Source organism: Watersipora subatra, chromosome 7, assembly GCF_963576615.1.
Source record: "Watersipora subatra chromosome 7, tzWatSuba1.1, whole genome shotgun sequence".
Taxonomy (NCBI): Eukaryota; Metazoa; Bryozoa; class Gymnolaemata; order Cheilostomatida; family Watersiporidae; genus Watersipora; species Watersipora subatra.
In genome coordinates this window covers 31,038,243-31,051,746 of record NC_088714.1, presented here as the reverse complement: position 1 = coordinate 31,051,746, position 13,504 = coordinate 31,038,243, and the positions used below count along the sequence as shown (strand labels likewise).

The following is a 13,504-nucleotide window of genomic DNA, read 5'->3' as shown; positions in this document are numbered from 1 at the left end:
CAGGCTTTGTTAACAATCCACTTTGTTTTCTAGACATATAATGTTGTTTGGATTCTAGTTTATGACAGAAAAGACAGTAGCAAAAATCTGGCAATCCCATTAAATAGTCTACTTGATTAACAAAAAGTTAACATCTTTCATCTGGGAATTTTCCTCTCTCATCTTTTTAACATCTGCGCATAATGGCTATTAACATGGCTATTAAGAGCGTGGCTAGCTATTCTATCAGGACAAGAGTGTTGCAAAGCTGAACAATTAAAATAGATAATTACTAATGTAAGTAACAGGGTAAGTACAGCGTTATGTTCACAAGTAAAAAATTAATCTAAAAACGGCTGTGATTCTTTTTAAAATCACATCAAGTTGGGCAGCCACATTAATTAGGCATTTGCAAATCGCCTTCTCTTTGATGCAAGACGTAGCGCAGCTTTACAGTAATGCATTAGAATAATTTTAGTAAAATATTGAAAGCTTATTAAAAGATACCCTAAAAACTGAGCAGTGAAAACCCATTTATTGGAGGTTCAATTAAAGAAAAGCCTGAACAAAATGACTAGAAAAAACACCAACTAGATGCCGTGTTAAATAACAACAAATAACAAATTTGGCTTTTGTTGCCAATGCTTAATTAACGTAAATAAAAATATATATAACCTCAGTTATATTTTAAAAGACAAAAAAAGTTTCAAATTTACATTTGTATAGGCCGATGGTCAAGTCGACAAAGGCTGCCGTGCAACTAGCCTGTGTTCCAGTCAATTTTGTGCTGACGGCATCCACCCGCAGGGGACACATACAAAGTTAGTCAAAGAATGAAAGGTGAAAATGGTCACACAGATTAAGAAGGGGCAGCAGTGAACTGAGCGTAAAGCGCTCATTTTATTGGTTTTGAGTCTGACCAATGAAATGAGAGTAAAGGGTAGAGCGAGACAGGATTCGTAATTGCGAGGGAGCAATGATAATGGCTGACTAGGGCTACACAGCGTGCACCGATCTCTACACTGATAATGCATTTCTTACTCTGAGTACACCTTCATTGAGGACATTGCCTCTCTAAACTCCTTATGGGATACATTGCCGTCCCCATTTTTGTCTATAGCCTATACGAAAGATAAACATTTTATATGTAAGAAAGTGAGATACAATTGTAGCTGTTGGTAACATTAGCCAGTACTGCCTTCTATGACATATGCAATGCCATATTAAAAATAATAGAGTTTCATGTATAACATCGAAAAAATGCTTAAAAAATTTGCAGCGCTGTTAAAATATTTTTTCACAAAAACATCTACATTGTAAAAGCTATTGTCGTATGATTGCACTATATACAGCAAAATGTTTTATATTAAATCCAACATATTGCCATCATTAATATTCTAAAAACCTACCAAATTTAAGAGCTTGTTAAGATGAGAACAAGTTTGAATAGTTTTATAGCTTTGTCAAAAATTACCAAATTAAATTTTCGAATATTTTCACTGCTCTCAAGGAAATAATCTTTGTCAGAGTTCGACAACAACAAAAAGAACTAAATTTTTTGTGGTTCTCACTAAATCTGAACTAAGACATTAGTTAAATTAAATTTTAAAAATCTGAATTCAAATACTAAAATTCAAGATTTGCATGATGACAAAAGTGTGTAAATGAAAAATTCTTTCAAGATGCAAAATTTCAGAACAAAAACTTCTCATTAAAAATAGGTGACAGAGCGAGTTTGGCAAGACCCAGGCTGGCAATACAGACTAATGTTACCTCCAACTGAGTCATCAGAGACAACCTATGCTATAACAGTACAGACCGTGCATATGTTTTCTGATGTTGCATAGCCAAACGAAATTCTTTCGGTGAAATAAATCCATCCTTGTTGAGATCGAATTCCTGTAATAACATTTAATCAAGAACTTTAAACACCTCATATTTCCAGAGCTACTCCCTTGCACTGCCAATATGACAATCTTTAATTCAAGTAAAAAACTTATCGACTGCTACTAAAACTTCTGTTAGACAATAAGAACGTCACACAGATTACTTTTAGTATAGCGACAGCGACATTGAGTTCGGTTATTTCACTGGCAAAGAAGCTATCACATTTTCTGTGGGAAACAACTTATTAGCATAATAATAGCAACATCAGCTGATCTATAAAATCCAAAACATTAAGGCATTGATCTTTAAACAAATTAAAAAAAGAATGAATTGTAAGTTATACTTTTGACGCTACTTTAAAATAGATCTTTTATCAGAATTTATTTCAGTTAGAGCCTAAAAATCTAACATAAAGACAATACATCCAGAACACGTGCTGTCTGGAATTGTTACCAGGAAGGCTTCAGAACTTGTCATGTCCTTCATCTTAAGAAAGATGTCAAAGAACTTAAGGATCATCTCAAAGTTTGCAGATGACTCAACCATCGTGTCAACCATTTGCTTGCCGATAGGGCCGTTCATGACATTTCCTAAAATTTCAAGATTATCAATGAGCACAAAAGTGAGTTGACATACTTGTACTTTTCAGAAAAAATTTGAAAGTATGCATACTAGGATACTAGCCGCATGGCTACAGAAGCTAGGAGAGAAACAATGATGAACTAATACTGTATGAAAAATACTAAATGATAAAACCAGTTATGATGGTACAATTTTAACAGAAGGGTAAAGTGACTGTGTAGATGGCTTTGTATGAATCTACATGTACATGCGCATACAAGCTGCAACAGCTACAGTTCATATGTAACCTTATAAAACAAAGATATTAGGTACTAAATTGTCCACTATTATCAGGCATTTTCTATGTTTAAAATACATACATTTTAAAACTTTTAAAAATGTATGCAGCTTGTAATATATATCTTGAAGAGTTAATATGTAAAAATGAAATGTTTCACTGCAGTAACAGAGATGCATGCTGGAATGCGACACTTCATGGTGATAGAAATTTGAAGCAAAAGCCGCCCTGATGCCAAGATTCAGAAAATTAAATCAATGTTGAACCAAGCTATGATAAAATTAACGAGTTAATTAAAGATTAAATTATTAATATGATAATTATTAAATTAAATATAATAATTTATTAGTTATTAAATTATTAAATTAAATTTAATAATTATTAATTAATTAAAGATTTAGATATAAATTCTAGGTCAATTTTATGGTCAGCTGAGTCAGCAACCTTCAAGCATAGACAGTAGCATGATCATCATCTCCTTCTGTAGGTTCATGAACTCTCTCAGTAACTCAAGCTGTTCAGGATCTCTAGAGAGCTTGTCTTGCATATGGGCGAAGATGAAGAGGAATCCACCAACTGCATCCCAGAGGCGACTATGGGCTAACGTAAGCTGGTTCCCTTGACACGGCCCCTGTTACAATAATCAAACCATAGATGTTACAATAACCAAACTAAATTATAGATGTTACATCGATAAGACTAAATTATAGAGCCTAGCGATTTGATATTTCACAGGACAAAATGAGAAACAAAGTTTCTATCCATTCAGTGTAGATCTGTCTGCTATGCGATTCTGTAGCAGCTAACGAGCCTGGACTCCAAGACTTTACATTCTTTGCTGACAAACGTCCTTAATATTTTTAAAGACTATGTCTGTGGGAGCATATTCTAGTTTTTAGGTATCTTTCCTGTTCATCATAAGCTTTTTCACTGTTTCTCTCAAAAACCAGTACTTAATATCCCTACAATTTAAAAACCCGGCAGCGATTTCTCAACTAACTCCACTCCTACCAAATAACTGTTGCTAATATTTCCAAAGGTTGTCTAATGAACTGCACCGGAGTTATTTTACTAGGTGTTGTAGCTAAGGTTCTCATTTACCTATATATACTCAGTGAGGGTGGCAAACACCTGCTATATTATAACTCAGGTTCTGTTTTATCTGAATATACTCAGTGAGGGTGGCAAACACCTGTTATGTTATAGCTCGGGTTCTGTTTTACCTGAATGTACTCAGTGAGGGCAGCAAACACTTGCTTTCCAACTTTAATTGCTCTGATGAAGTTCGCTTTGCCGGCTTCATCAATAGTGTCCTTTCCTGAGTAATGCCAGTAAAAGTCCATCATAGACTCTTGGATACGCAGCAGGTAGTCGACTGTACTGATGATTAGGTTTACTGTTGTGTTGTTTCCTACCTGCGTCCTCAAGTAGTTCTGCCAATCTATTAAATAGTGAGTTAGGAAAAATACTAAATTGAAACTAAGTAATATTCCATTCTTTTAATTTTTTTGGGGGTCCCATTTTTATAACACGGCTTGCAAAAATAAAATATTTTAAACGGATATTGCATCATCCCATTTGATTTTTTTGTAAAAACGTCTTGTCATAACTTGGAGTATACAAAAATGCATATGCGCATAAATAATTACAGCTAACGATCCCCAAAAGAGTTGATATGTTAAATGCCAATGCATCTGCGAAAGACATGTTGGCCTCAGAGCATCTAATTTCCCTTCCGTGTCAAGTTATCTCAGAGGTGCACTTCTCCCATTTTTTTTAACATTTTGTGTTATAAATACAGGCGTATAAGCAGTTTAATGAGAATTTAAAATATGCTTCTTTGAATTTTCAGCCAATTTCTTACTATCACCCTACAAGCCAGAACACTTCGTGTGATCGAGTAAAATACAGAAACCTTCACGAGAATAAACTCTGTAAGTGCTCACAAAAGTTCAAAGTGTTGCGAGTCAAACTATCCATATAACCATTACTGTAACATATACACCATTTCTAGTAACACTTACTCGCATTGTGGCCTTCACAGAGCAGCTGTAGGAATCTAAATAGTTTACATGTGAAGTCAGCATCCTGAAGATTTTCTCCACTATTGCCGGATGAACCATCAGTGCTGACTACGCCGAGACTCTCGGCTTTGTTAGTTCGCTCGAATGCATCAAGGTCAAGGACACTACAAGAATAGAAAGCATGAGTTCAAATGAGTAGGTTTATAGAGTAAACTAAAGATGTTTATAGCTCTATTGAAACTGTTTTGCTGGTCATTTGATCATCCACAATTATGGACCAACAAAAGGCAACTTCAAATTTGTATATTTGATCTATATTTGGTATTTCTAGGAGTCAATAACTATTTTAATAATATACAGAGTACGTAAATATATATATATATATATATACATATATATATACTACATACATATACCATGTACATGTACATATATATGCTATATACATATATGCCATATACATGTATATACCACATACATATACCATGTACGTGTAAATATATATGCTATATATATGCCATATATATATGCATATGGCATATACAGTATATATATAAATATATATACATATATATATATATACCATATACATAAAAATATACATATAAACATATATATATATATATATATATATATATATATATATATATATATATATATATATATATACACATATATATATATACACATATATATATATACACATATATATACACATATATATATATACACACATATATATATATATACACACACACATATATATACTGTATATATACTGTATATATATATATAATTATATCTAGGGTTCTACTATATTATGAGCTAATAGAGTAAAGTAATACTAAAATAAAAGAGCTCAACAAGAAATTGGAGCAAATAGTACAAGTTATAAAAAATATTTGTGCTTATCTTTGTAGCTACTGTCAGTTTCATGACATGTCTGTCAATCATCAGGCGGTTATACGTATATACATTTATATACATTTATATTTATAAATGTATTAATACAATTAATTTATTATATTTATAATATTTATAAATATATTAAGCTAAAACAATCGTAGTCATGGAAATTACCTGCACTGCTGCATAAAACCAGACATGGCAATAAAGAATCCTACATCTTTTTTCTCCTGAAGATGATCTAACATCTTCTGCTGTACTTCAACATTGCCTCCGAGCAGTAGAGCGATACCGCAGTCTATCGTATGTGATACCATTGGGCCAGGCACACCCTGCACAAAAATTAGACTTACACTTGCAATGGATTTAACAATGGTCTAGCTGGTTTATAAAACTGATGCAGTTAAAATAAAAAAGCATGAATAGAGTGTCTTTGTCAGCATCATGAAGTGATAAGTGGAAATAATTTGGGGAAATTTAGGCTTGGCCTTCGAAGTCTAACTTTTAAGATATGCATTTACTAATATATTAGATATTGTTTCTTGAGATATTGAAAAGTAAAGAAGGTTTTTTATATAAAGAATAGACATCAAAGTATTGATGAATTTCTTAAAATGAACCTGTTTTTAATAAAAAAAAGTTGAATGCAGCTACTATAGCCTATGTTGTAATTTTACTTTGAAGTTTGCTAGATTACAGCCTATCAGCATGTTAACACTACAATTATAATAGGTCTAGCAATATTGCATGTTGTCAATATACTAATGATGTGCATCCAATATAAAGATTTGATGATATGTTTATCTGCTCACAAGATACAACTATAAATGGCGTGTTAATCGCTCTGTCAATATAATGTCATAGTTACTCATCTCCAAAGCATAACCAATACACCAAACTTGCCAGATACTAAACCTTCCCACACAAGTTAATACAGTGATACTTAATTTTTGTGTAAATATATTTTGCTAATAACTAAACATGATTACCGCCTTAGTTGCCAAGATCGTAAAGTATGTAATGTATACATAGAATGCTTGTGACTAATTGGGAATGATACATGTTTCATGAAGCAGTGTACGCCAGTCACATTAAATAACACATAAATGAATTTAATGAAATTGCACATAACTTCACCATTTTTTGTGTAATCGTAGTAAAGCAAATGGTGCATGTAACATAATAGCATGTAATTAGATGTTATGTTACATGTAGTAACATAGTAATTACAGCTTAAACTGGCAAATGTTTTGGGTTCAAATTATGTAAGGGTGTTGACCACTTTACCAACCTCTGTAAAATTAAAATAGTCTAGAAAAACAATCTCTTTGTGTAATAATACTATTATTAGAGTCAGACTGATACAATTTATAAAATACTTTAATACAGTTAAATTACACAGTAGTCATAAAGAATATAAATTTAGAGAAAAAGCACAGAACCTTGGAAGCACTAATGTAGAGGAGAAGCATCTCTGATGAAGCTCTGTTAGCAAGTCGTCCTTGCTCAAACAACAGCTTCTGCTTTTCCATCTCTTGTTCCTAAAGATAACAAAACACCAAATGAACAACTAGAAATTATCTCTTCTTACTTAGACATTTAAAACAGTCCCTCTCACCCTAATTAGATTAATCTTTTGAAAATGCAAATTTTTAATGAGTTAGTGATTTGTTCACACTAAGTTTTACACAGCATTTTTTCCAAACAAACTAGTTTGGGTTAAGTTTTAGCTATATTTTTTATTGTCATCAAGGCAAAGAAATGATTTAAGATAAATAGATGCATATCACTGAGCTATCCACATGCATTGCAGATTAATAATAAGCAAAGTATTACTACATTATAGAACATTTATACAAATACTAACTAAGAGAAGAATTACATTGAATTGATGCAGAACTGTACAGTGACAAATATGTTGTACTTAGAAGAGAATATGACCATGCAACAGTTTTGTAATATTTTTTTACATCTGTAAATACTTATTTTTGGAAATACTGTAAGTGTGCTTTAGTGTTGTCATGATAACCATTACATGAATATGGTATGGGCTACCAACTTAGATCTAAAAACGCAATGAGTATATCTCTATTTTTACTTGTACCTACATAAAATGAAGAGAAACCTGTGACAACTGTGTGACACCTGTGACACCTTTGTACACATGTAGCGCAGAATGTAAATCCTGAAGTAAGAGCAGTAGTTAAAATAGCTGCTGATTCATGTAAACTTATACTTTTAGGCAATGTATAAAAATGGAGGGGATTTTCATGTTTTTATTGTTTGACGGTATCTATGCCATTCAACAAATAACCTGTTTTATTTCTTATCTAACAAAATATTTATTTTTATTTACAAACAACTAACCTGCAAATACATGAAAATATTTAAAATATTAAAGTGATTAAATACAAATGTAATGTTACATTAAATTATTTGTAGCAAAACATTTGAAGACGACACTTATAACAAAGTAAATGAGCTACGACAGGGCGAAACTAGAGCACTAGACTAGCGACTAACCACATAAGCGCAGGACTGAATCTTACCTTTATGCTTGACAAATGCATCTGTGAGTCACAAGGTAGGAAAAAAAGCAATGAGATAGTTCGTAAATCAGTATCTTGTGTAATCACAGACATCTTGTGTGATCACAGACAGCAAGAGATAAAGTGAATGACAAAATCAATAATGTCACATCAATCAATAGAGGCACGTTAAATTGGCACATTCTATTTTTTGTTGCAAAGGTTTGTTAAGGTGCGATGCACTACTCACGATAATCAGTAACAGAATATGATATATATAGCTTTGACTAACTGTAGATTCGTAAAACTAAAAGTTTGTTTTTTATAAGAAATGCAAGATATGTTTCAAATTGAAAAAATACTTTATAAGCAAAATATAGTTTAAAAAACCATTTGCGTTATGAAATATAGACAACTTGCCAGAGACTCAGATAATGAACTCTCAAAACAATATTGCTCAGGCTCTAAACGATCTACTGAACAGGTCTTCTAAGTTATTAATCATTTATTTTTTGACACTTCTCATTTCCTGTAAATGGGACAACAAACCTAAAAATTGCTGGAAAAAAGTAAAAGGTTTGGAGCTTTTAGAAGACACATCTAAATACAACCATTTACAGAGGATATTAGATTGGGAGTTATTAAACATCTTCATGAGAACTAAATTTTCAATTTTCTGGTATGAGTGATCAAAATTTCAATTTAGCAATTTAAAATTTCAATTGCTGAACTGTAATAAACTTCATAAAATGCTCTAAAACGACATCATCTAATAGCCTAATCTACAACATTTACCACTCAGCTGAAAGGAAAATCTGAGTTTTTACATGACACGACTGAAAACAGAAATAAAGCATGCAGAAAAATACCATAAAACAATAATATAGCAAAAATCAACCTGAAAAGAGAGAGTCTCTTCATCACCACAGCCATCATCATCATCATCCTCGCCGCTGCAGCTTTTACCCATGATATCTGTGTACTCTGCAACAAGCAATAGCTACCTGTTTAGCAGTATCTTCGTGACGCTCTAGTATATTCAGCAGTAGCCGTTGCCGGCAAGAATCGTTTGAAGTACAAGAAAAAGAATGAATAAAAGAGCTAAAGCAGTTAATAATCTCAACTTAATGTTCTGAAATGTTTAAGATTTTAAAAAATGATAGCGCAAATAACAAATTAAATTTGAAAATATAGAACTCTGCTTCTATTAACAATAATGACCAGTAAAGAGAGATTACTGAAGTCATAAATGTTACAAGATATATAGTAGTAGTGATGTACTGAAGTCATAAATGTTACAAGATATATAGTAGTAGTAATGTACTGAAGTCATAAACATTACAAGATATATAGTAGTAGTGATGTACTGAATTCATAAACGTTACAAGATATATAGTAGGAGTGATGTACTGAAGTCAAATATGTTACAAGATATATAGTAGGAGTGATGTACTGAAGTCATAAACGTTACAAGATATATAGTAGTAGTGATGTACTGAATTCATAAACATTACAAGATATATAGTAGGAGTGATGTACTGAAGTCATATATGTTACAAGATATATAGTAGTAGTGATGTACTGAAGTCATATATGTTACAAGATATATAGTAGGAGTGATGTACTGAAGTCATAAATGTTACAAGATATATAGTAGTAGTAATGTACTGAAGTCATAAACGTTACAAGATATATAGTAGTAGTGATGTACTGAATTCATAAACGTTACAAGATATATAGTAGGAGTGATGTACTGAAGTCATATATGTTACAAGATATATAGTAGGAGTGATGTACTGAAGTCATAAACGTTACAAGATATATAGTAGTAGTGATGTACTGAATTCATAAACATTACAAGATATATAGTAGGAGTGATGTACTGAAGTCATATATGTTACAAGATATATAGTAGGAGTGATGTACTGAAGTCATAAACGTTACAAGATATATAGTAGGAGTGATGTACTGAATTCATAAACATTACAAGATATATAGTAGGAGTGATGTACTGAAGTCATATATGTTACAAGATATATAGTAGTAGTGATGTACTGAAGTCATAAACGTTACAAGATATATAGTAAGAGTGATGTACTGAAGTCAGACATGTTACAAGATATATAGTAGTAGTGATGTACTGTAGTCATAAACGTTACAAGATATGTAGTAGTAGTGATGTACTGAAGTCATAAATGTTACAAGATATGTAGTAGGAGTGATGTACTGAAGTCATATATATTACAAGATATATAGTAGGAGTGATATACCGAAGTCATAAACGTTACAAGATATATAGTAGTAGTGATGTACTGAAGTCATAAACATTACAAGATATATAGTAGGAGTGATGCACTGAAGTCATATATGTTACAAGATATATAGTAGGAGTGATGTACTGAAGTCATAAACGTTACAAGATATATAGTAGTAGTGATGTACTGAATTCATAAACATTACAAGATATATAGTAGGAGTGATGTACTGAAGTCATATATGTTACAAGATATATAGTAGTAGTGATGTACTGAAGTCATATATGTTACAAGATATATAGTAGGAGTGATGTACTGAAGTCATATATGTTACAAGATATATAGTAGTAGTGATGTACTGTAGTCATAAACGTTACAAGATATATAGTAGGAGTGATGTACTGAATTCATAAACGTTACAAGATATATAGTAGTAGTGATGTACTGAATTCATAAACATTACAAGATATATAGTAGGAGTGATGTACTGAAGTCATATATGTTACAAGATATATAGTAGGAGTGATGTACTGAAGTCATAAACGTTACAAGATATATAGTAGTAGTGATGTACTGAAATCATAAACATTACAAGATATATAGTAGTAGTGATGTACTGAAGTCATATATGTTACAAGATATATAGTAGTAGTGATGTACTGAAGTCATAAACGTTACAAGATATGTAGTAGTAGTGATGTACTGAAGTCATATATGTTACAAGATATATAGTAGGAGTGATGTACTGAAGTCATATATGTTACAAGATATATAGTAGTAGTGATGTACTGTAGTCATAAACGTTACAAGATATGTAGTAGTAGTAATGTACTGAAGTCATAAATGTTACAAGATATGTAGTAGGAGTGATGTACTGAAGTCATATATGTTACAAGATATATAGTAGGAGTGATATACCGAAGTCATAAACGTTACAAGATATATAGTAGTAGTGATGTACTGAAGTCAAACATCACAAGATATATAGTAGGAGTGATGCACTGAAGTCATATATGTTACAAGATATATAGTAGGAGTGATGTACTGAAGTCAGACATGTTACAAGATATATAGTAGGAGTGATATACCGAAGTCATAAACGTTACAAGATACAGTCAAACATGGATAACTCGTCCACGGATAGCTCGAACACATGGTTAATTCGAACATTTCCTTTGGTCCGTTCCCACGCAATGATAAATTGCTATATATAACTCGAACTCAACACTGTTAATTCGAACTGTTTTTTGCCCAACAGCTACCGAAACTGTTGTTTTCGCTTTAGAAAATCACTTTATTCAAAGCCATAGAGGTAAACTTCATCTTTTCGTAATTCATAAGCGTCGTTATTACCACCATCGGCAAAATATTTTTGTCAACGACTTTTCTAAAAGTTTGGTGAAATTTGATTTATACTGCGATACGATGAATAGCACGGGCTAGCCGGGTCACGCGCGCAAGAATTTTCGCCACGCACATACAAAACAAAAATCGCATGTTGTTTTGTATGTGCGTGGCGAAAATCCTTGAGTGCGTGACTCGGCTAGCCCGTGATGAATAGTTTTCCGACGTTGATTCCGTGTTGAATCAACGTCGGAATGTTGAATGTTTAAAACGTCTTAAAAAATGTTGTAATTAAACGTATACGTTGTCTGAGCTACAAAAAACTATTCATCGTTTGACCTAAACACAGAATACGTGTGTACATTCAATAAGTATCTATTAAAAAAGCGTGAGTGATATAGAATGTACCGTAAAACCTCGTAAAACTTCTAATTGAACTGCCTCGGAGTGTTGCTCTTAACGAATCCCAGGTAAAGTAAGGTAATCTGCATAAACTTCAAGAAAAAACGGCAAAATTGATCGTGGGTAAAACCCCAAAAGAAAAAAATGTTTTTTCTTTTGAGCATTTCAACAACGATCAAGTTTTGCCAATGTCAATCTGAAAAACGTCCTGGCAATAACATCACCTCAAACAACAAACCAATCTCAAGTGATAGAAAAATCTCTATACTTTTTCATGAAAACGTTTTAAACTTTACATTAGAAGCATTTAATTTGAAACAAGCCATTTGTGCTTTTGATTTATATTATAGTTTGTATATGTACATGTATCTACTAATAAATAAGTAAATATATGGACCTGTGACAGTGCTCTGATAACTTGAGTGCTCTGATAATTCGAACACTTTTGCTCGGTCCCTTGAAGTTCGAGTTATCCATGTTTGACTGTACATAGTAGTAGTGATGCACTGAAGTCATAAACGTTACAAGATATATAGTAGTAGTAATGTACTGTAGTCATAAACGTTACATGATATATAGCAGTAGCGATGTACTGAAAGAAAACACGCACGTATGTAGAGTTGGTCATCACTGATAGGTCCAGTACTTTGGTCTGCTTGAGCCTGTCGACTGAGAGCTTGTACCAACTGCCTCAATGGGTCAGGGGTCAGACCTTCTTGTACCTGGTCACCTTCCTCTGTAGCTTCTTCACCATCATTTGCCTGTCATATTGTTACATGCAATCAAATATCTGAGTGCATAGATTGTATCTGTAATCTATATATACGCTACTGAATATATATATATATATATATATATATATATATATATATATATATATATATATATATATATACGCTACTGACTATCTTACACGTGTACACTCATTTGGTGCACTTTGATTTGATAACTGACCAGAATCAACAAAGCTTTGTGCATATATCAAACTACAGTATTATGGTGCAGTTGAAGCAGGTTCATGTGGTAAATGAAAGAGGACTGTTTTACATATACTATCTCTAAACTATCATTAAAGATCAGGATTTACTTCAATATTACCCTCAATATGCAAGTTACTCACTAAAAACCCTGACGTGAAGCAAGAGAGCTTTTCCTGGTTGGTGATCTAGTAGCACTAGGGCCCAACCAACAAATTTTTATAAGCGCTGTGAGTATTAAAGTTCATATTTTACTCATAGCTGTAAAATCATAGCATTCATTGCCCCTCCTAGCTAATACTGCACATATTTACTCTAGAGTAAATATGTGCGGTATCAGCTA

General features: G+C 32.4%; 1 protein-coding gene across 1 annotated transcript in view; it reads right to left on the bottom strand.

The window, feature by feature from the left end:
• LOC137400667 (ryanodine receptor-like) overlaps window positions 1–13,504 on the bottom strand; it is a 167,140-nt gene that overhangs the window by 24,530 nt on the left and 129,106 nt on the right. Inside the window, 9 exon segments of the mRNA XM_068086999.1 lie at window positions 1,799–1,878; window positions 2,320–2,456; window positions 3,170–3,356; window positions 3,949–4,166; window positions 4,750–4,913; window positions 5,830–5,987; window positions 7,098–7,196; window positions 9,082–9,167; window positions 12,795–12,945. Of these exon segments, the coding sequence (XP_067943100.1) occupies window positions 1,799–1,878; window positions 2,320–2,456; window positions 3,170–3,356; window positions 3,949–4,166; window positions 4,750–4,913; window positions 5,830–5,987; window positions 7,098–7,196; window positions 9,082–9,167; window positions 12,795–12,945 (1,280 nt within the window).